Source organism: Centropristis striata, chromosome 11 (assembly GCF_030273125.1).
Source record: "Centropristis striata isolate RG_2023a ecotype Rhode Island chromosome 11, C.striata_1.0, whole genome shotgun sequence".
In the NCBI taxonomy this organism is placed as follows: Eukaryota; Metazoa; Chordata; class Actinopteri; order Perciformes; family Serranidae; genus Centropristis; species Centropristis striata.
This window is the reverse complement of record NC_081527.1, coordinates 38555736-38579893: the sequence shown is the minus strand read 5'-3', so window position 1 is coordinate 38579893 and position 24158 is coordinate 38555736. Positions and strand designations below refer to the sequence as shown.

The 24158-nt window shown below is 38.7% G+C and overlaps 1 protein-coding gene across 1 annotated transcript in view; it reads left to right on the top strand.

The window, feature by feature from the left end:
- The first annotated feature begins 1701 nt into the window (after positions 1–1701).
- Positions 1702–24158, top strand: part of cdh6 (cadherin 6) — a 71818-nt gene continuing 49361 nt past the window's right edge. Inside the window, exons 1-3 of the mRNA XM_059344955.1 lie at positions 1702–2050; positions 19726–20020; positions 21112–21231. Coding sequence (XP_059200938.1) covers positions 1832–2050; positions 19726–20020; positions 21112–21231 — 634 coding nt within the window. The 5' untranslated portion in view covers positions 1702–1831. The remainder of the gene's footprint in view (positions 2051–19725; positions 20021–21111; positions 21232–24158) is intronic.

The window sequence follows — 24158 nt, the reverse complement described above, 5'->3', positions numbered from 1 at the left end:
GGGTTCTTAAACCCTAAAGGAAGTTAGCATGTTAGCATGTTAGCACCCTGGGGTCTCTCCTCTTAAACTCAATGAGGATTTAGAAAGTGATGAAATAAAGCCTGTGGTTAACACAAGCTGAAGAGATGTTTGTGTTTTGTTCTATGACATAAAATATGTTAGTTAAAACCCCCGACTGGTGAATTTTTAAGTCTTTATGTGTCTTAAAAAGGCGAATGCTAACAAGTGGCTAAATGAGACAACAGTGGTTGTCGAGGACATAAAACGTCTTCATACTCTCTAGAAAAGTTTTACAGTGCTCTTAAAAACTTTTGTTGATTGTAGATTAGGTTAATAAACAATTAATTAGGCTACAGTTTTGCTAGCATAATATTAGCTTCTTACTTCTTCACTGCAGTTAACTATCTGGTTTGGCTAGCTAGCTTACTGGCTGCTGCTTATAAAGTAAAACTGAACAACTTAATGCTTCATCCACACTCTCTTCTCTCAGTGGAGGAAAGGTTATTGCTATCAACAGAAGAGTGACAAAGTTTTTCAGCTTTGTTTGGCTCATTTTGTGTAACCAGTGTAGCATGAAAACATTAAGCTATCAAGAGGTTAAATAAATATGTCGAGGCCAGGAGTACTCTTTTAAAAAACTTTATTGAGGAAAAAGATACAACCCATTTATAAAGCCTTGTGTATAGAAAATGAGTCTATAATTACAAACAACCACGGGACTAACAAGTACACCATTTTTACAATTTAGAATGGTCTAAGAATACCAAGAAGAGAAAGAGAAAAAATAACAGAAAATGTTAATACATATAAATAAATATCTATTAAAATTTACACTGATGAGGCAACGGGATGTGTCGCGACACGCTCAACATTTTTTAACCCTATAAAGGCAAGTGTATCATATTTGATACACAAGTTGTTGAGACCTCTACATCATTACAGTGATATATTTTTTTCCTGAAAAACCTGATGTATACATGTGTTGGAGATTAAAAAAAACAACTGAGCAACAAATTGCACACAAATACCAGATGTAGCAAAAATGATACAGGTTCATTGCTGGGTGAAAACGTCATATCAGCAGATAAATAATTTTTTTCTTGCATATTTGAATTAAATGTTAAAAGGAAAGTCTTAATAGGATAAAAATGTTCGGTTTTATGTTTTTGTTAGTTCAAGGAAAACAAACTGTGAGCAACAAATTGTACAAAAAGAGCTGATGTATCAAATATGATACAAATTAGAATTCATATATGCAAATTGATTTATTTTTTTGTCAGCAGGTTCAAAAAATACTCTAGTTTTTAAAAAATATAATTTTCTGGCAATTATTTCATGGTTCAGGCTTTATAGGGTTAATACACAGTATTGAAGCAAAACGTGCAATGGAGATGAGACCTTTATGGAGTTGATTTAACTAAAGTTGAAATGCTCTTTCTAAATGAAGTGACAGGCAGACTGATGCACCACCTGCTGCTCCATTGACATGAGTTAGTAGTTAGAGTTAGTACCAGTCAGACCAATGTGCTGCAACTATAAATGGTTAAAAACCTGCTTGTTCCTTCTGTCACAACTTGGTTTGCACACATTTCCAAATCAACAAGATGAAAACTCCCACATCAAGCAGCTCAGGATCCAGAACACATGTAGAGGTATTAACTGTTCTCACTCTGTCTCTCTGCTTCTCTTCCAGCTCCATCATCTCCTATCACCTCCTATCAGCCAACACCTGGAGGACTATGACTGATAGAATCTCCTCCCAAGTGAAGGTGATCCAGCTGGGAAGATAAAACTCTTGTGATCTGTATAATCATACGTCTCCTCCAGAGACATGAGGACTATCTGTCTGGTCGTGGTGTGGCTCTGTCTCAGTCTGTCCCTGGACGCTTTGTCTCTGAGTGGACGGAGAACAGAGACGCTGGATGAAGAGGGAAGTGAAGCTCTGATCAGAGGAGAGAAGAGGCTCAGAAGAGTGAGGCGAGGCTGGATGTGGAACCAGTTCTTCCTGCAGGAGGAGTACACCGGCAGCGACTACCAGTACATCGGCAAGGTGAGAGCTGAGGCCAGCACTGGCACCAGTAAAACCATCTCTGGTACTCAGAAAGACTCTTTATTGGTATTAATTGATGCTAAAGTTAATCACTCTTCACCCATTCTGCTCATGACATCATGACTTACCCTCTGCTGATTATACTAACACTAGTGAACTTTGGACATTACTGAGTCATTACTGAGACTCTGCTGATGATTGTAGAATTAACATAATCCTGTACACTCTTAAAAAAATAATACACTGACTCAACTTAACCCATAAGAACCCAGACCCAGTTATCCTTAAAGGATGTGTTCTATAAGTGGACCACATAGAACACAATTCTGATGTTTTTAAAAAAAATACTATCCCTAAATGTCAAAGATCTGTGATGTGACATAAATGTTACAATGAGCGTTTATGGAATTTATGTTTATGATAGTTCTTATTTTAAAATAGAAAAAAACTGGACACATTTTCTGCTTACAGAGACACAAATTTACCTTTTTCTTTTGCATCTCCACAACATATATCACATTTGTGACTTTAATTTGTTCAGGAAATCTGGTCAGAACAAGTTAAATGCAATACAGGACATTAACGGATTAGAAAAAATAAGCTTTTTAAAATTTTTCACATTTCTGTTTCCAGTCACAGCCACATTTTGGAGAAGTCACTTCTTGTCAAAGTCACATGACCACACCAGGTGTTGAGTATGTGTTGCTTAGGGATTTAATGAGTTAATGTGAAGCATAAAGCTGAATATGGGAGATTCTAGAAGATTTAAAGTGTTTGTTACACAGGTGTCACCATAGGTTCTTATGGGTTAAAATAAATTGAGGTAACAATTTTCTTCCATCTTTTTAAGTAATTCCAACAATGTTCTGATGAAGTAAATCCTCTGAGTCTTTTAATGTCTGACTAACTTAACTTAATTAAGTTGAGCAAACTTAATATTTTTGGTGATATTTAGCGGTAATAATTGCCTAATTTAAGCTATTCAGTTTAATTAAATCCTACTCAAATATGTCAGTGTAAACTGTTACCTTCATTTTTTTGAGTAACTCATTTATATAAATAACACATTTCAGGTCCAGTTTCTCAGATTATCACTTGTGGCCACAGTTATTTTACATGAAGTGTTACTCATTGTGACAAACCCAGAGATTTACTGAACTCTTAAGAAACGTTGTTGTTGTTTGTTTGGTTTTATGGCGTTTGTCACGACACGTTTAGTTGAGTCTCACGGCTCTCATCAGCCTTGATTCAGATCTAACAACACTGAGATAAATGGGGCTCAGTGTTAGTGTTGAGCTGTTACATTTTATTAGAATGTCACAATGCCTATATGTGCCGTCCCTGTCGAGTACACACACACACACACACACACACACACACACACACACACACACACACACACACACACACACACACTCACACACACACACACACACACACACACACACACACACATATAGCTGTGCAGACTGACAGCCGACGGTGTACCATCTGTATTTTCGGTGAGCAGTTGCTGCTGCAGGAACGTTTCATCTGGTGCCAGTGTGAGAAGTTTTCACAACACAAATAATGGGATCTCTAAAACTGTTACAGTGGGATATTTTTGCTCCTCCAAAACTTGTGTTGATGTGTTTGTGGCCCAGAGACTCTGAGCACGATGCAGCATGTATTCAGGGAGAGAGGCTGACAGGAAGGGAACAGACAGAATGTGCAGTGTGACGGGAATATATCAAGAAGATGTATGTTAGAGTGTTTCAGCTCACTATAATCACTCTGTGGTCATTAGTTAATGTCTGGACCATCCTGGGTCTATGTACCTCTCCTCATTCTCTCATTGCTATCAACAGTTTGTTATACGTTGCATACACATAGCAACCTGGTCTCACAGGAATCCGTGGAATAGCCACGGATTCTCTTAACTCAAAATCCGTGGAATAGTCACGGAATCACTCAAATTTCCGTGAAACTGACACGGATTTGGCTACAATGCAAGTTAATGCCAGTCATATCCCGTGGCTATTCCAACATACAAAGTGATTATGTACATTCACTGAGTGAATATTTAGAAAATAAAACATTTTTTCACTAAAAATGAGAGAACTGTCCGCCATGTTTTTTGTTCTGACCGCCGGGACCTTGAAAGTCACGTGACTTGGAACAAACCAATAGGAAGAAATATTAACTTGCATTTTAGCGAAATCTGTGTCAGTTTCACGTTAATTTGAGTGATTCCGTGGCTATTCCACGGATTTTGAGTTAAGCAAATCCGTGGCTTTTTCACAGATTCCTGTGAGACCAGGTTCACAAATGTCAATACTTAAAATGTTAAATGTATCTATATATTGTGCATACTTAATAATAAATGCCAGGTGAACAATATTGCCCAAGCACAAAGGTTAATATGACTCAATAATGAGAAGAGACTAAAAAAGAACATTTTTTTCATCAACTTATATAAATAAATATATAAAAGAATCAACAAAATGGGAGAAAACATTAAAGAATTTCTGCATTTGTGATGATGTTGATCCCTGTAGCAGTGAAACTTGATCTCAGTGTATAAAATGATCTGTTCTGACCTCTAGAACCATCATAGCCTCATCAAACTTTACAACCACTAACTAGACACTAAGATGGTTGGTCAGCAGTTTAAACAACAGAATTGTCACCATTTAATCACTGAAAATGGCTGTTCATTCAACTCATTGCTCCTCCAGATTTTGATTTCTTGATGTGGTATTTTGGAGGGAATTTTTACATTTTTTCCCCATTTTTGGGTGAAATAAATGATTTAGTACCAAATGTGTTGAACAAAAAAAACAAGAATTGCTGCAACAACTTGTGGGGCATATTTCAGCATAACTGTAGCATTAACTGGGATGTTAGCTTTAGCTAGCAAAAAACAAAAACAAAATGTACCTTACTTACTTAAGAAAACTGAGCAGCGACTCTGTTAGTCCAACCAAACGCAGAAAAAGACATTTTAATGAACAAAACGTTCAAATAAACTGTCATTAAGTGAAAATACAGTGAAAGGGTCAAAGTTATGAGACCAAACCGCTAAACGTCCTGACGGCCTTGTTAGCCACCTGTCAATCAAAGGTAGCCCCGCCCCAAATCATACGATTCTTTATCATCTATTTTTTTCTAAATGGGGCCATTATTTACACTATTAACACCATATTGTCTTGAAGAGGATTTTTTACTAGTGATTGAGACCATAGTGTTGTCCTAAAAAAAATCTGAGGTGATAAATCAAGTGAGAAGTTTTCTCATTTTGTATTAAAATGAATGGACCCAAATGCTTCTGCAGCCGCCATCAGCGGCCCCTGCTGGAATTTTGGGTAGAATGCAGCTGAAGACACATTAATTCATTAATTGATGAGTGTTCATTACAGATTAATGACTAGAACAACTTGACACACAGTGCTGATCTTCATGTTCTTTCAGATGCTCCCACCACATCTACTGTTGACCTGCTATCTCCCCTTAAAAACCCACCACTCTATATCTATATTCCATTCATAACCCATAACTGATGACGGCTTTTTACTGCAGAATCTCAAGTATTTTCCAGCGCTACATTAGAAGTGTGGGTGTTCTGTTTGCTGAGTGTGGAGTTTTGTCATTATGTTGATTAATGAATGAAGGTCTGGAATCTATCAACATACACAAGTTAATACAATGAACACAGTGTGTCTCATACAAATTATATGAAGAAAAAAACATTTATATATTACTATATAGAAGATCCGTCTTCCTAATGCTCTTCGTGAAGCTGAAACATGCTGTTACTGATATATTACTGCACTCCTTATTATCAGGTGTGTGTAGTTCAGGTGCTTTGTGTTTCTAATGGCTGCTCTGTTTAATATCTAAAGCAGATTCTCACTCATCGGCCTATTAGTGGAGTTAGCACACAGTGCAGCGTGAGGATGGTTGCAGCGCTGCTGTTTGATCAGCAGCCAGATGCCGGGAGGTATTGTGCTGCTCTGTATGAAGCCTGCTGTCTGACAGCACAAAACAAAGTACGCTTTGAAACAAACAGGAGTTTGCCATGATTGAGGTAAACACGGGGAGAAGCGAGACGGAGTCAGCAGACGTCCCTCCCTGCTGGGTGTTGCTCCTCTGCAGGAGGTCTGCTGCTGCTTCAGATAGGAGCTGGTGACAACAACATGCTTAGAGACAGATTAGCAGGGACAGGGGTATGTTTAGCACAGGAGAAGTTTCTCTTATAGGCATTTTAGACAAAATATTTATCTCAGTGTATTAATATTCAGTTACAGCGTTACCTTCACTCAGTAAACAGTAAACAACAAACTACTTCTGACCTTCATCAACTCCTGGAAGCCAAACCATCCATTCCTCTGCAGTAATATTAATAATATACTATTATATAATATACTCTCCAACCCTCTGCTCACTCACCAGCCCACTGTGTTCACCTGTGCTCTCAGGTAGTGATGGGCAAATGAAGCTTTTGTGAAGCACTGAACCTCTTGAAAAGACCTTTACTTGTTCTGAAGCATTTCTGCTTTCATCACCCTTGGATTTAAAGTATCTTTGCTTTGAAAGTTATTGCATACACACTCTGAACATCATGTTCTATTTACAAATAAAGATTAATTAATGTGTGTATTGTGTTCTTGAAGACGAGTGCTGGAAAATATGGCATATGTTGGGTGTGGTTGTGTAACTATGGCAGGGGGGATTATGTGGGATGGGGAACACTCAAAGATTTTTTATTGAGGCATTCTTTGCCTCCAAGCTGTTTCCTTTGGACTGATCTCATGTTGCTGACCCTGCCTGCCTCTGACGTACCTGCCTCGTCATTTTCCCGGTAAACTATTCAGCTTTCTGTCTCCGACCACGATCTCTAGGCGTGTTTCCACTGAGTACTTTTTTGCTCCGTCCACTAGTTAGTTCCCCTCAGCCTCTGTTCCCATGCAGGTACTTTTGTAACGGCTAACCGACAGAGAATGTGGCAACAGATTGACACAGCAAGCATAGTTGCCAACTTACTGACTTTGTCTCTATATTTAGCAACTATTCACACTATAGAGACTAGCGACAAATCTAGCGACTTTTCTGGTGTTATTGGAGACTCGTTCTTCTCTTCTTTACGAGTAGCGCCGTCCCAAAGCACTCACAAGCGGCCCAGTCCTCTGGCATCGGTCTCTCCCAGCTGCAGTCAGAGCAGGAGATGTTAACCCCTCAATGTCCAGCTTGCAGTCTGCAAATGAATCACACATGTGCAAAATCACCGCTCAGTGGCGGCTCAGAAAGTACCGACCCAAGACTAGGTACTTTCTGAGCTGCTAACCAGTGACGTTGGGTGGATCCTGCCTCCAAAGCCACACCCATAGCGGCTCACTGGAGGGAAAGTACCTGATGGAAATGTGCCTTCTGTCTGAACCCTTCCTGGTGTTAGCCTGCTGCTACACTGCTGGGTTGCATCAACTTGTTGGACTTATATGAGAGGTCATCTCAGCCTCAGGAGACTCTGTGATTCAGCCCTCAGTTAGTTTCTGGACTGCAAACCTATCGCCTGTTTGCTGTAAAGACCATTCAAGAAGAGATTAAAGACTCTGTAGTCAATAATCCTGTGGTTTGGGTTACTGCAGTTAGCTCCTCACACACCTGTTACCATCCAGGCACAAGTGCAGAGTCAACTGTGGTCAAAGATAATTCTGGTCTTTAACTTGGTAGTTATTTTTGTAGCTTTGTCCAACAATCCTGTGTGACTGACATGCAGTTAATGAGACGGACACAAACAGAGAGACAATCAGAACAACTCCCCAGGACAGACACACTGACATCATCACAGTTTACAGACCTGCTGTTGGTCTCAGCAGTGGGACAGTGTTCTCATGAGGAACATGAGCCCAAATGGCCCAAGTGATTAAAAAAAAAGACCCGAGCTGAAATGAATTCCCTGCTGTCACCAGCTGGAAAACAACAAGACATGATGATCAACGCTGAACGCTGTTTTGAGATCAGAACTGTCAAAATGTCATCAATGTTCAGATGTTTCAACAGTCGGCATATTCATTCATTCATCAGCAGCTTCAGATCATCCTCCTTCATCCTTTAATGTGTGGATTCACCAGGGTGTTTATGTCCATTCATTGATATTTTTCCGTGTCCAATATTTGTGGCTAAAGGTGCCCTGGTGTTTATTATCAGCTGTGGTGATAACAGTGGCAAAGAACATACTTTATTTGTATTTTTACCGTAACAAATGAAAACTTGTTGGTCCAATTACAAGATGAAATCCAAGTGTGGGTCTCTGAGCCTCAGCAGCACAGCGAGGCCCACCGCTGCAGGGTTTTTCATTAAAAGTTAGAAAAAACAATGAGAAGAAAGTCTTTCCGTGGTACCAAATAAAGGCGGTGTATTGTCAGCATGAAAGTGATTGTATGGTTGAGATATATAGTGGAGAATCAGCAGCAGAGACAGTAATCTGGGACATGTAAGGACTCAGGAACATACTCTGCTCTGGATATGTGCTGTGGTGAAATGTCCGCAGGCTTCGTCAGCTCGTGTTAGGTGAAAGCATGGAGGTGTTGGAGCCCTGCAGACTGACAGATCAAATCAGACTGAACACTGCTGCAGAGGAAAGGCAGCAAGGATCAAAAGGAAAGAGGGAGGGAGGGAAAGAAGGGCAGAGAGGGAGTGAGGGGGAGGGAAGGAAAGGCAGCGGAGGAAATTAGGGAAGAAAAGAAGAAACAGAAGATTTAAGTTTTGTAATGTGAGCAACATTCACAGAAAAGCTGCTGTTGAAAAGAAGCTGAGAAGTTGAGGACAGGTAGAACAAAAGAACAAGAGGAAGGAAACAAGACAGAAAGGTGAGAGGAAGGAGAGAGGAAGGAGAGAAGGTGAAACACTGCAGCTGAACACAAACAGCAACATTTAATAGGATCTCCTCACTATCCGTCAGTGGCTCCAATAATCCTGTTTGATATAGAATGATACAGGCAATAGTGATATTTGATATTTCAGTTTTTAAACAATACATCCAATATGGCATGAATGGATTATTCTGTTGTGATTGTGTGATGTCGTAAAATATGAGAGCAGCTTCCTATTCTATAGAGAAAGAAAATCTTTGTCTACTGAAATCATGGTATAAATCTTCTACTGGGGACAAAATGTGCACTAATCTTCAGATGGAATAGACACAGTGCACTGGGGGCATTCAGTTTTAACATGCTTTTTAAATCCTTTACACTGGCATTACAAAAAAAAAATCATGTCTCCCACCTGGTCTAATACACCCAAAGATATTACAACAAAGAGATAGATTCCTATATAAGTATATACTGCATGGCAATATCTCATAAACCTAACTAGCTCCCTTTAGCTCCCTTTGTTAGCTGTACCTGATAATAAAGTGTCAGTCTGGTGTTGTGTGTTTAGAGATGGTCTTGAGTTAAGGTGGTTATCTGAGTTCCAGTTGAACCAGTCTGTTCATTCTCCTCTGACCTCTGACTTCTGGCATCAACAAGGCATCAAGGCTCTCTGGATATTTTCTCTGTAAACTCTGGAGGAAATCCCAGTAGATCATCATATCAGACCAACAACGTGCCACGTTCAAACTCACGTAAATCACATTTGTTCCCCATTCTGATGCTCTTTGAACCCAGCAGCTGCTCTTCACCATGACTACATGCCGATATCATGGACTAACTGCCATGTGATTGGCTGATTAGAATCTAATGAAACGGTCTGTAAGTGTAGATTCCTCGGTACACTCTGCATGGAAGATCTCAGACATATTAACTTGTACAGTACAGGCCAAAAGTTTGGACACACACCTTCTCATTCAATGCGTTTTTCTTTATTTTCATGACTATTTACATTGTAGATTCATCAAAACTATGAATGAACACATGTGGAATTATGTACTTAACAAAAAAGTGTAAAATAACTGAAAACATGTATTTTAGATTCCTCAAAGTAACCACCCTTTGCTTACTAGAATATAAGACATGTTTTCAGTTATTTCACACTTTTTTTGTTAAGTACATAATTCCACATGTGTTCATTCATAGTTTTGATGAATCTACAATGTAAATAGTCATGAAAATAAAGGAAACGCATTGAATGAGAAGGTGTGTCCAAACTTTTGGCCTGTACTGTATATAATGTCAAGATGTATGCATGTACAGTCAATAGGTGGACCGATAGAAAATGTATATATTAATAGTGTGAGTCGAGGTTTTGAAGCTGCCAGTTGATGATTACAATATCTAGAATATCATAAATGTGTGTCCTTCTACTACAACATAGTTTCTTTGGACTCTTGCAGCCAGTCCAACAGTCTCCAGGTGGGTTTGTTGAGCTCAGTGGTCCTGTGGTCAGATCTGCTAGCTGTCATTGGTTCATAGCTGTTTGTGTGTATTGCGTTGGCCTAATAGTTAAACATGAACATTTGTTAATTCTTGAGCTGGGAAATTATATTTGAAAAAAAAAACCCACACATGCTGTGGAAAACAGCCAGAAAGAAACCTTGAGTTGGCATCTAAAACTGTTTCCAAGGTCAAGAGAATGGAGTAAGCCAGTAGTTCTCAACCTTTTTGAGTCGCGACCCCCAATTTAACATGCATGTTGTCCAAGACCCCCACTCACTGAACACAATCTCACACGCACAGTTCAGATCACCCAAAAAAGAAACAAAATGACCAAAAAAGGAAACAAAATGAGCAAAAAAGACACAAATTGACCACAAAATGAGCAAGAAAAGACACAAAATTACCAGAAAAGACACAAAATTACCAAAAAAAGACACAAAATGACAAAAAAACAAACATAAAATGACTCAAAAATACACAAAATGACCCAAAAAAGACACAAAATGACTAAAAAAAGACACAAAATTACCAAAAAAAGGAAACAAAATTACCAAAAAAGACAGAAATTGACCACAAAATGATTAAAAAAAAGACACAAAATGACCTAAAAAGACACAAAATGACCAAAAAAAGACATTAAATGACCAAAAAGACTAAAACACATGAACACTTTAACACAGTGGAGACAGAGCTGACTTCCAAAATGATTTGGCGACCCCCAGAAATCATCTCGCGACCCCAATTGGGGTCCCGACCCCAAGGTTGAGAATAGCTGGAGTAAGTGACCTGGAGTACTGCAGCATAAACTGGTGGCTGCATTTCCTGTCAACATTCTCCTGGCTGCTATCAAGTTAAGGCAGAAAATACCCCAAAATAATGTCCCATTACTGGTGATCAGATGGAGAAGCTGCAGCCAGCAGGCTGGTAAACACAGCCAGCTCCTCTCAGCTGCTGAGGTACAAACACAGACTCAGACGTTGATTTGAGATGACGTGAGATTTTCTGGATTTGGATTCAAAGACACACCTGCACCACTGCAGACAGATATTATACAATCCTCTCAGCCTGCTGTAGTGGAGCAGCAGCAGGAGCTTGATATCCTAAAAGACTAAATGTTGATCCTGTACTTTATAACAATACATTAGAATAATACAGAGTTTTATAACGTTAACGATCAATTCATCAATTCATCGCTATGTTTGCATACATACTCCAGTATGTGTAAAAACATGCATACATGGGCAAAATAAAATATATATACAGTACTATGCAAAAGCATGGTTTGATAATGGACGCTTTTATTTTGAAAGGACGACAAGAGACTTCCTGTGGATGGTAAAACTAACTGATACTGTAAAGAAAACGTCAAGGAGTTCAATGTTTTTATGTTTTAGCCCCAAAGAGGCATGAGGTTAGTTTTCACAGTAATCTTTTATTTGAATGTGTTTTGTGTTTAAATAAGTTTTGGATCAAATTAAACTCAGTAATTAATGCTAACAAGGTTTGATACAGTAAGCTAGTTTTGCTCAAATGTATCCTCCTTGTATTTCTCTGTGTTTTATAATTGTTATTGCAACTTTCAGTTTGCAAACTGCAGCTTTATCCAACTTCATTCTCAGCTCATTGGCTTATTGTTTCAGTTCAGTGATTCTGATACACAGTCAGATAGAATTTAAAAATACACAGATCCATTAAAAATCTATCGGACCATTTATGCAGAGAGAAATAAAGCACATTCAGGTCTGTGTGAACCTGATCAGTGACATTATCACCTTGATCCTCCCTGCTATTAATAGAGACGGTGTAAAATATGGTTTTCATACAACAAACCCTGCATTTATTCTGCATTATCACTGCACCTGTTCAGCAATCTGTTCAACGGTTCCTCCGGCTCACAGGCTCAGGATAAAATAATAAAACCCTTAAAGGTGGAGGGGAAAGGTGCAGCAGGTGAGAGTGGAGCAGCAGGTATTGATGATGTCAGAGGCTCAGAATGTTTACATGAACATCACAAAACAGCCTCCATGTTTGACTCAGTGACACAATTATTTCTGTTCACGCACCAGAAGCAGACAGATGAAGTGTGACCCATCCCTCCACACTGCTGGTTTATAATGGTGTGTGTGTGTGTGTGTGTGTGTGTGTGTGTGTGTGTGTGTGTGTGTGTGTGTGTGTGTGTGTGTGGTTAAGTGGGGGGTTATCAGCAGCGAGCCAGGAAGACCCCGAGGAAGAAACTCGCTTTTTGCTGTCTTTGAAATGTGGCGTAAGTGTGGAAGAGTCTAATTATCCCCTCAGTCTCATCAGAGTCTACAGAACTCAGTTTTTAGTGGTTTGGTTGTTCCTCATCCATCATGTCCAGCCCAAGTTTTATTAAAATGATTACTCTCCACTGGAGGAATCGTTTTAATCCAGTTTCGTGCAGCATTCCAGTATTTGTTTCATACATGCAATTACACTGCATTCAATCTTTCAGCCTTCTTCATTTAAAGAGGAACTACAGCACATTAGACAACTTGGATGCATTATAGGAAGTGTAGTTCAGTGTTGTTGTTATTTAAATTAGACTTGTTACTTTTGATGAACAGTATGGCTGCAAGTGACAACTATGGGATCATAATAAATAAGTGGAGAAGTGATGAGATGGAGATGATTCTTCTCAAACCAGTAACATTTGACACATCAGCCTCTTGACAGCCTCTTGTTGCACGTTCTCAAAGTTTTCCACTCTATAAAAGGACATATACCAAAAAACACATGATTTTATCCTGATACTTGACTCACGATATGACATTATTGTGATTTTAAGCATTTTGCGATACAACATATTGAGATTGAACTGTTTAATTGCATTTTGTCTTGGCTGTATATTATTTGCATTAGATTGGAGCAAAACACATCCATTGTTACAAAAAGTTAGAAACAAAACTAACAAAGTGCACATGGTGCCTTTAGACTTCTTAGTGTTTCTAGTTTCATATGATACCAGTTTCTCCAGTATATTCATAAAAGTGAGATGGAGATGATTCTTCTCAAACCATTTGTCATAGCAGCCTCTTGACAGAGTTTAATTTGTTGTGTGAAACATGGCGAGGCTGCTTTCTCTCACCATCATTTTAATTGAGCCACCATCACATGTTGCTGGACCTGATGGTTTGAGACCAGTGGCTCCCAACAGCCAGCAGCTGTGTTTCCAGTAAAGTTGAATTTTGAAGTGACATCTTTAGAGAAAATGTGAATGAGAGAGTTTCCATCAACTGGGTTAGAGCGAATAAACAAACAGAGAAATAAACAAAGCTGTAGTAACGTCCTGTGGTCAGTAGAGGGCAGTGTGATGTGTTGCTGGAGACTAATCCATCAGTAAACAGGAGAAGAAGAAGAGATTGAGCAAAAATATTATAAAACTGGTTGATAATGGGACAACTTTGGCCACACTAGTAGTGTAATGGATGGAATAAGGGTGCATTTGTTGCTTCTATTTTTATTTGTAACTGAAACAATTTTCTTATTTTGTGCACAGTCTTGCTTTAATAGGTTTAATTGATTTATTACCTGATTAATTATGCAGGTTTGTTAGAGATTTATGAGGAGAATAACGTGACGTATGGTGCTGAACTGCATCTCAAAGTCATCTTCAGTTTGCAGCTTTCAGATGTCTGACCTGCTAGCTCCCCCTAAAACTGCACTGCACACCAACCACAACTCTTTCTGAAGGGAGGCCGATCACTAAGGGGTAGACAATCACAAAACGGCTGTAATTTGAGTTCAAGACTAAAAGTAATAATGAATAAACTGGAGGTAACAAATCAGATGTGGAGTTTATACTGAAGCTGTTCAAGCAGCTCACACTGTCTGCTGCTCTCTCCTTTCATTTGTCTCTTGTCTTCTGGGCAAACACCAGATGAAATCAGTGTCAACCCGAGCAGAAGAGCAGCGAGGCAGGCACCAAGTCAAACAGGAGTAAAACCCAGAGAGTCTGTTTGGTGGGTCATGTGTGTGTGTGTGTGTGTGTGTGTGTGTGTGTGTGGCAGCAGTAAGCAGATCTGCAGTCAGCTACATCTGTATAACATCAGCAGCTTCAGCAGGACTTTTTTATCAGGACCTGTTTGTTTTTTGGTCTTCTGTGAGTTCAAATGAAAATCCTCTCATTGACATCCCAGTAAAACTCTCCGACAGGCCGACTCTGCAGATTTTTTTATTTCATTTATTCTTTTTGAAGAGGGAGAAGAGGCTGGGAGCCGACAGGCTTGTTTCCCATCAAGACTCATTGGAGAAGTGAGCTTTGAATGCTGACAGTGTTGCATGTATTTACTGGTTAACAAATGAGTGTGTGGAGCAGAGCAGAGCCCAGAGTCCCACTGAAAGCTGCAGAGCCTGAACGCATCACGTCAGAGTGATCCACATGTGAAACAGCTACTGATCATCTGCAGCAGATATAGTATTATAGATATTAATATCTAGTCCTGCTACAGAGGGAGGCTGCTTCTGAAGGTTTTGCTAGAACTAGTTCTGTTATAACTCTGTGTTAGCGAAGTCCTTATAGTGATTATAAGTCCTTTCATACGGCCATTTCAAGTTGTGATATTTACGCCTCTGCAGCATCTCGTTATCTGAGCAGCAGCAGAGAGGAGGTCAAAAACCTTTTCAGCAGCTCCAAAACCATCTACAGTCTGTCTGAGCTTCTGTTTTGAGCACTGGGGAAGAGCAACATGTAGTATTGGGTGTTGGTGATAATTAGATAACCCAAGTAAGAAATGTCTCTAAGAGCTGAATCACTGAACAGTTCCAAACTTATAATGTAGCTGCTGGTTATTATCATGTATGTCTGGCTTTTTCTTTCTTTTTCCATCATTTTTTAACTCTAGTTTCATATTTTTGTTGCACATTCTCAAAGTTTTCCACTCTATAAAAGGACATATACCAAAAAACTAATGATTTTATACCAATACTTGACTCACGATATGATATTATTGTGATTTTAAGCGTTTTGCGATACAACATATTGAGATTTAACTGTTTAACTGCAGTTTGTGTTGGCTGTATATTATTTGCATTAGATTGGAGCAAAACACATCCATTGTTACAAAAAGGTTAGAAACCAAACTAACAAAGTGCACATGGTGCCTTTAGACTTCTTAGTGCTTCTAGTTTCATATGATACCAGTTTCTCCAGTATATTCATGAAAGTGAGTCCGCTATGGCCTCTGGCAGAAAACAGCCAAAATACTGCCGCTGGAACGCTAAATATTGATACTTGATGGTCATGAATCGATATATTATTGCCATGCAAAATATCTTAACACTATGCTGTATCAGTGTTTTAGCCCACCTCCACTAGCTAGCTCTGTCCTTTCATTCTACAACAACCTGGTTCATTCCAACGTGGGCTGGATAAATGATAGACGTGTAAAGTTAGGAAGGGAAGAGCAACAGAACCAGTCCATGTCGACACCCTGAGCCCAGTTTAACAGTTTACACTCTGGTAGAACAGCCTGCGATGAGCCATGATCTGCAAACACAGAACCCCAAGACAGAACTACAGACGTGTGACATTTAATCCAAATTAAGATTAAGAAGACACAGAACCCCACTGGCCCATAAAAACATTTATAAAAAGTAATTTCTACCATCTGCAGTCGCTATAGTAAATAGTGGCCGGTAACACTGAACCCCACGTCATTCTTTTTATTGATGTTGTGTTTTTACTGAAGTGTTGTTGTTTTATCTCACTTCATGTAATTGTTGGGTGTTTTGCATGAATTTTTATAGCCGTGTCGAAAGACAAATTTCTGCTCTGTTGAACAGACAATAAAGATATATTCTATTCTATATTCTATTCTAATTATACTTAGATTCAGCTGAGATTCTTCTCATAGGAAAGTAGCTCACACCTTCCAAAGGTAGCAATAATCTCTCTCTCTCTCTCTCTCTCTCTCTCTCTCTCTCTCTCTCTCTCTCTCTCTCTCTCTCTCACACACACACACACACACACACACACACACACACACACATGCGTGTAATCAAAGCTTCACCTGAACACCTGGCCTGGAGGAGTAAAGCAGGAATGAAGGGATGAAAGGTGAACAGCGAGCCACTTGAGGTGGAGAGATGCAGACAGAGAGAGAGAGAAAGAGCTGAGGCTAGAGAGTCAGAGAGAAAGAGCTGAGGCTAGAGAGTCACAGCAGCAGATCTCATAGATGTTTACAGCTTCAGGCGCAACACAAACTCTGCTTTCTGCTGCTTCTCTTCATTTGCAGCGCGCTTTTTGCCTTCAGAAGATTTTTGTTTTGTTTCTCAGTCTTGAGCTGACTCTTGGTCTTTCTTTTGTCTTTCTGTCTTTGCTCTTCTTTGTTTCTGTCTTATATAAAGCTGTCAGCATCATCCAGCAGCCGGTCCAGCCTCTCGGCCTCCCAAACATGTATACATACAGTCATGGAAAACATTATTACGACCTTGTTTTCTTCAATTTCTTGTTCCTTTTAATGCCTGCTACAACTACAGGTACATTTGTTTGGACAAATATAACATTATCATTATATTTGTCCAAACAAATGTACCTGTAGTTGTACCAGGCATTAAAATGAACAAGAAATTAGAGAAAACAAGGGTGGTCTTTTTGGGCCTTTTTCTGTAAAAGAACTGTAGAATCACATGTTAACCTGCAAAGAAAAGCATCTTTGCATTGGTTCATTCCATTCATTAATGTCCCTCCACTGAGGAGGCAGCAGTAGTTTTAACAGACTTATTTAAGCCCTTAAACTCAGCAGCTTCAGACTTCATTATCCATTGCTTTCCAAAGAATGATTTCCAGTCTGCCAATACTATCTGACCTCCTCACTCTGCAGCAAGTCCATCTGAGCCAGTTTTGTTTTCTTTTATTTTGAAGGCTCTGTCATTTCTTAAACCAGCTGGTCACTGTAGGAGAAATAATGCATCTGTGTGGGACAGAGGTGGAAGAAGTATTCAGATGCCTTACTTCAGTAACAGTACTAATACCACACTGTGAAATTACTCCACTACAAGTACATTTACCATGTTGTTTTGTTAAATCTCGAGCTGTAAAGTAACTAAAGCTGTCAGCTAAATATAGTGGAATAAGAAGTTCAATATTTGTCCTTTAAATGTAGTGGAGTAGAAATATAAAATTACAAATGTGGAAATACTCAAGTAAAGTAAAAGTACCTCAAAATTGTACTTAAGTACAGTACTTGAGTAAATGTATTCTGTTACATGCCACCAGTGGTCTGGGACTATTTTCAGAGGCGGATGAATCCACATCAGGACTATTCACAGCAGCAGGATGGTGTGTGTGTGTGTGTGTGTGTGTGTGTGTGTGTGTGTGTGTGATGTGCTTTTAATAGTTTTTGAAACATGGAGTTCAATGTGACAGAGAAAGAGATATGTCAGCTTTGATACACATTATACTTGTTAATGGATACATGCACTGTTGGTTTGGCTTCTGCACAAAAATAAAAATATAGAATGTCACACTGATGCTTTAATGTCAGGAACAGATATTGATAGGATGCCATGTTGTGGTTTGATGAAGTAGGAACACTAGTAGAGAAGTTACTGTTTAATGCACATTTATTCTCATCTGACTCATCTCTGACATGCTGACACTAAATGTTACAGAGTCGTCATTGCACAGTGCCACTTTAACTTACAGTCATGGAAAAAATAATTTGACCCTTGTTTTCTTCAATTTCTTGTTCATTTTAATGTCTGGTACAACATTTGTTTGGACAAATATAATGATAACAACAAAAATAGCTGATAAGAGTTTAATTTAAGAGCTGATATCTAGATATTTTCCATGTTTTTCTTGATAATAACCATAATCATTAACTAGAAAACCATGTTAAATGTCTAGATATCAGCTCTAAAATTAAACTCTTATGACCTATTTTTGTTGTTATCATTATATTTGTCCAAACAAATGTATCTTTAGTTGTACCAGGCATTAAATGAACAAGGAATCAGAGAAAACATGGCTGTCTAATATTTTTTCCATGACTGTATATGTCTGGTCAGGTTGGATTGTCAGTGCATGGTCAGCATATCAATATCTGACTCAGGTTTTCAGTGTAGACACAAGTCTAGTTCCTCAAATACCACATACCATAAGAATCACTGAGCCTCAGAGTATAAGCTGTGCAGAAACCCTAAAAATGCATTAAAACAGATAGATGTTCATGGTTAAAGTAGAGAAACATCACGGTATGGAGTCACGGTTGGCTGATACACCATCTGCATGGCACATTATGTCATGATACTATGAGCATACATAAGCTACAGAGGGAGTTGTGTATGAGATGAGAACATATCCAACATGTGACCACGTCACTCAGATACACTGATAACGGCTTTGAAGCCCAGCTGGAACTAACTGTAATACTGCTACTGATGCATGGTCTGAACAGAGTTTGTGTCTGTTCTAGGATCATTTGTGTGGTTTGATGAAGTAGAACTAAAGTGTAGAAGTGATTGTTTAATGCACATTTATTCCACCTAAAGAGGGAGTAATCTCTGACATGCTGACAGAGATTAAATGAACGTTACAGAGACTGATACACCTGTCATGGCCCGGGGACAGGTAGTCTGGGACGCTGCAGGCTGCTGAACATTGATGTTCACACAGATGTTACATATAAGTCTTGTACCTTTATGGAATCACCACCATAATTGCAGCAGTAGGAACAGACCAAAAATGTATTTTGTGCAGAATAACACAGTTATAATGGCATGCATCATAAAGAAAAAGAAAAAAACAACAGCTGAATTTCTTCGATATTTTTTTTTATATGTGATTAAAATGGAATTTATATACACAATACATTCCTACACGGTGGTCTGGTGGTTAGCATCACATCAGGAGGGTTGCTGGTTTGGTTCTTCTGTGGTTAGTTCTCATGTTCTCCATGTCAGCGTGGTTCTCTCCAGGTTCTCCTGCTTCCTCCCACAGTCCAGAAACATGCACTTAGGTTTAATTGGCGACTCTAAATTGCCCGTAGGAGTGAATGAGAGCTTGATTATCTGTCTCTATGTGTCAGCCCTCCTTCTGCTATACAAATTGAACTATTTGCATTTTTACAACGTCTCCTGTCCTCTCCTCTCAGCTCTGTGTAAACAGCCTGCTGTTCTCTTATTCTCATATTATAAAAAAAAATTAAACTGTTCTCAAAAACTTAGATTGTCCTTTCCTAAAACTGGTTTTAATAGATATAATAAAAAGATAATAATAAAACCAGCAGTTAATTTACATGAATGGGCTCATCCATAAAGAACATTTATATATTTATATTTATATTGATCTGTCTGCAGCTCCAGTCGGACCAGGACCGCAGCAACGGCGTTCTGAAGTACGTCCTGTCTGGCGAGGGCGCCGGCACCATCTTCGTCATCGATGAGAATAACGGCGACCTGCACGCCACGCGGCGCCTGGACCGCGAGGAGAAGGCGTCCTACGTCCTCAGAGCCACCGTGGTCAACAAGCAGACGGGCATCAAGCTGGAGCCGGAGACCGAGTTCATCGTCAAACTCCACGACATCAACGACAACGAGCCGCACTTCAGCAGAGAAGTTTACACCGGCAGCGTCCCCGAGAGGTCCGACATCGGTGAGTAGCTCCCAGCTCTACAGCGCCGATTAGGGCCGAACCTCATCAATATGATACTCTTTTCTCATAGATTTGCAACTTTAAATCCCATGAACCTGCGACTTTTTTCTCATTGATTAACCACTTTTAATTTCATAAATCTGCAACTTTTGTCTTGTAGGTTTGCCACTTTTTCTCATAAATCTGCAACTTTTTTCTCCTAGATTTGCCACTTTTAATCTGATAAATCTGCAACTTTTTTCTCATAGATTTGACACTTTTTTTCTCATGAATCTGCAATTTGTTCTCGTAGATTTGCCACTTTTAATCTCATAAATCTGCGACTTTTGTCTTGTAGGTTTGCCACTTTTTTTCATAAATCTGCGACTTCTTTCTCCTAGATTAGCCACTTTTAATCCCATAAATTGGCGACTTTTTTCTTTTATATTTGCCATTTTTCATCTCATAAATCTGCAACTTCTTTCTCCTAGATTTGAGACTTTTTTCTCATAAATCTACAACTTCTGTCTTGTAGATTTGCCACTTTTAATCTGATAAATTTGCTACTTATTTCTCAAAATATTCCCCCCCTCCCCAGGTCCATATTTTATTTAATTTTTTTCATACTTGGCCCGAACACACCGTCATAGACCTCTGACCCCTCTGAGTTAGTGTGTTTTTTATTGTACAGTACAGGCCAAAAGTTTGGACACACCTTCTCATTCAATGCGTTTCCTTTATTTTCATGACTATTTACATTGTAGATTCATCAGAACTATTAATGAACACATGTGGAATTATGTACTTAACAAAAAAAGTGTGAAATAACTGAAAACATGTCTTATATTCTAGCAAGCAAAGGGTGGTTACTTTGAGGAATCTAAAATACAAGACATGTTTTCAGTTATTTCACACTTTTTTGTTAAGTACATAATTCCATATGTGTTCATTCATAGTTTTGATGCCTTCAGTGAGAATCTACAATGTAAATAGTCATGAAAATAAAGAAAAACGCATTGAATGAGAAGGTGTGTCCAAACTTTTGGCCTGTACTGTATGTACATCTCATTATAAATCTAATAATAACCCAGATGTTTAATATGTGTCCTCAGGTACGTCAGTGATCCAGGTGACAGCTACAGATGCTGATGACAGCATGTACGGGAACAGCGCCAAGCTGGTGTACAGCATCAGCCAGGGACACCCGTACTTCTCCGTGGACCCAAACACAGGTCAGTCTGACACCAGCAGCATCAGCCCACTGCCTACTACACAATGTTTTTATTTTTATTTTTTATAATTAAAGTATTTATTTAATTTTTAATTTTTCAACATATAATACAAACACTTACAAACAGCCAAGACAGACACCAAAAACAGACAGAAAAAAAAATATTTAAATAAATAAATAAAAAATAAAAAAACAACAAGACAAGTCCTTAATGTATCGAACGAAATAATCCCATACTAAATGGAAATTCCCTTTAACCTGCTGAGACCCTGCGTCCTCATATGTGGACATTTCATTTTAGGTTTTCTGGACCTTATACTTCATTCTGCTTAACTATATATGCACTCTAGAATAAGAACAATACATCAATCAGTGTAAAAATCAGATGGCAGCATCTTGGTAAAGTCAATTAACAGCTTTTAACCAGACAACAGTGGACCAGGTACCAAAGCTGATCAGATTTTATGGCTAAAACTTGTGTATTTGTGCTTAATATGGTTTGTAGTTTGATGTTCTGTGCAAGTTTGACTATTTTTAGCATTAGCAACAAGTTCCGACTCTGCTAATCAGGAAGTATTCATTTGAAAACGAATAGACTTTTACTATCATTCTTCAAATGAGAGGGTGTAAATGTAAGGAAATAAAAAGTTTTATTCACTGGTGAATTAATTGCGTTATACAGTAAAATGAACCCATTGTTTTTTTTCAAAAACTAATTCCTGTTCAAAGACAATGCTTAGTTTTTGTATTTATCAGGTCCTACAAATCCTAAATATCTAGGAGAAACTAACAATACATACCAAACAAAAGCTTGGCTCTCAGGAGGTTAACTTTGTTTTTCCTGGCAATCAATATATTCAAAAGATGCCGTCTCTGTCATCCTACACAATGATTTATACTTACAGGAAGAAAACAAAAGCAGTCTTACGCAGCCCAAATATCTAGCAGACGTTCATCAACACAGTGATGCAGAGAGACATGAACATCAGAGATCTTTTATAAAGTCTTGGTATCCAAACACAGAGCATAAACACCTTTCAGACTGGATTCATGCCTCTTTACAAACCAAGAACAAATAGTCCACGCTGTTAAACTGCACCATGCTGTTAGTCTGAGGTCCAACCAGTAAGAACGCCTCGTATCATTCAGCTTTTTGTTCATTTCAATGAAAGATAAATCTAACTCTTAAATTCCACTCAGCCGTTCTGCAGAATGAGTCTTTGTCTGAAACAGGCTCATAGTGCTTTCACATTTCAAACGTCCTCTTTTTTTGATAAATAAATCATATTTTACTAAAAGCCTCTCTGTTAACTGATCTGTTCCTTTGATGGTTTTAGCTGTTAATGCACGCTGAACACTTAATACATTTAGTATATATCCTGTCATCCTCACTCTCCTCCAGCAGAAACTCTGTTTTCATTCACTAATTATCTGCACTCTGTCTCTCATTAAGCTTCACTATTATTATTATTATTATAACCACTGTCCAACCTTTCCTTCAGAAGTGTTTTACTGGTGCCTCTTACTCTGTGAAAACTGGCTTTTAAGATTAAGAACTAAAGAGGAAAGTTGTTTTTCTGTAGACTGAGTTCTTCATTCATCAAAAGAAGCCAAACTCACATTGAACTTGTTCTTCTGTGCTGAACACAGAGATGAAACTGATCTCAGCCTCCATCTGACAGCAAACTCTAACGGCCAAAGCTTTGCTCTGAAGAGAGAGAGAATTAAAACTCTGACCTCAAGTAAAATCTACAAGAAGTGACAAATAAAACCTGAGTCACTAACACTGAGTCTCATTTACATTTGGATTGCTGACTGTAAACTTCCCTCTGCATTCATCTGATCAGATATGTGAGGAGGAGAGGACAGGCAGCAGGAACAGGATGTTAAAGACATCTATTATTATTATTATTATTAATATACATCTCACACACTGAACCGTGCCTGATCTCATGTACTTTCTCTGTAAAAGTTAGTCATCCATTTAGAGCAGTAGTTCTCAACCTTTTTGAGTCGCGACCCCCAATTTAACATGCATGTTGTCCACGACCCCCACTCACTGAACACAATCTCACACGCACAGTTCAGCTCACCCGAAAAAGAAACAAAATGACCAAAAAAAGGAAACAAATGACCAAAAAAGACACAAAATGACAAAAAAAAGACACAAAATGACCAAAAAAGACACAAAATGACAAAAAAAAGACACAAAATGACCAAAAAAGACACAAAATGACAAAAAAAAGACACAAAATGACCAAAAAAGACACAAAATGGCAAAAAAAGACACAAAATTACCAAAAAAAGGAAACAAAATGACCAAAAAAGGAAACAAATGACCAAAAAAGACACAAAATTACCACAAAAAAAGGACAAAATGACTAAAAAAACACAAAATTACCAAAAAAAGACACTAAGTGACCAAAAAGACTAAAACACATTAACACATGAACACTTTAACACAGTGGAGACAGAGCTGACTTCCAAAATGATTTGGCGACCCCCAGAAATCATCTCAAGACCCCAATTGGGGTCCCGACCCCAAGGTTGAGAACAGCTGATCTAGATAACCAGGCCTGTAATCTTCCTCTCTCTGTTTGTTTCTGACCAATAAAAGGCTGCAGATTATTGCTGCCTGGATTAAACACATATCTGAGACCATGTTCTCATAGACAACAACAACAACATATAATATTTAATCACTTTTAAACAGTTGTTTTGTTTTGGTTGTGCAGCAGCAGTAGATTATATTTGTTATTGTCCAAAAATAAGAAAGCAGTGCACGACTTTGTGGCCTCATACGAGCTCAGAGGAAGTCTGAACCAGGAGGAGGTGATTATTCTCTCCACAAGTCTTCAGGTTAGAAGTGACATTAGATTTATCCAGAACAAGAAGTCAGACTCCATCCAGGCGCTTTGGGAACATTTG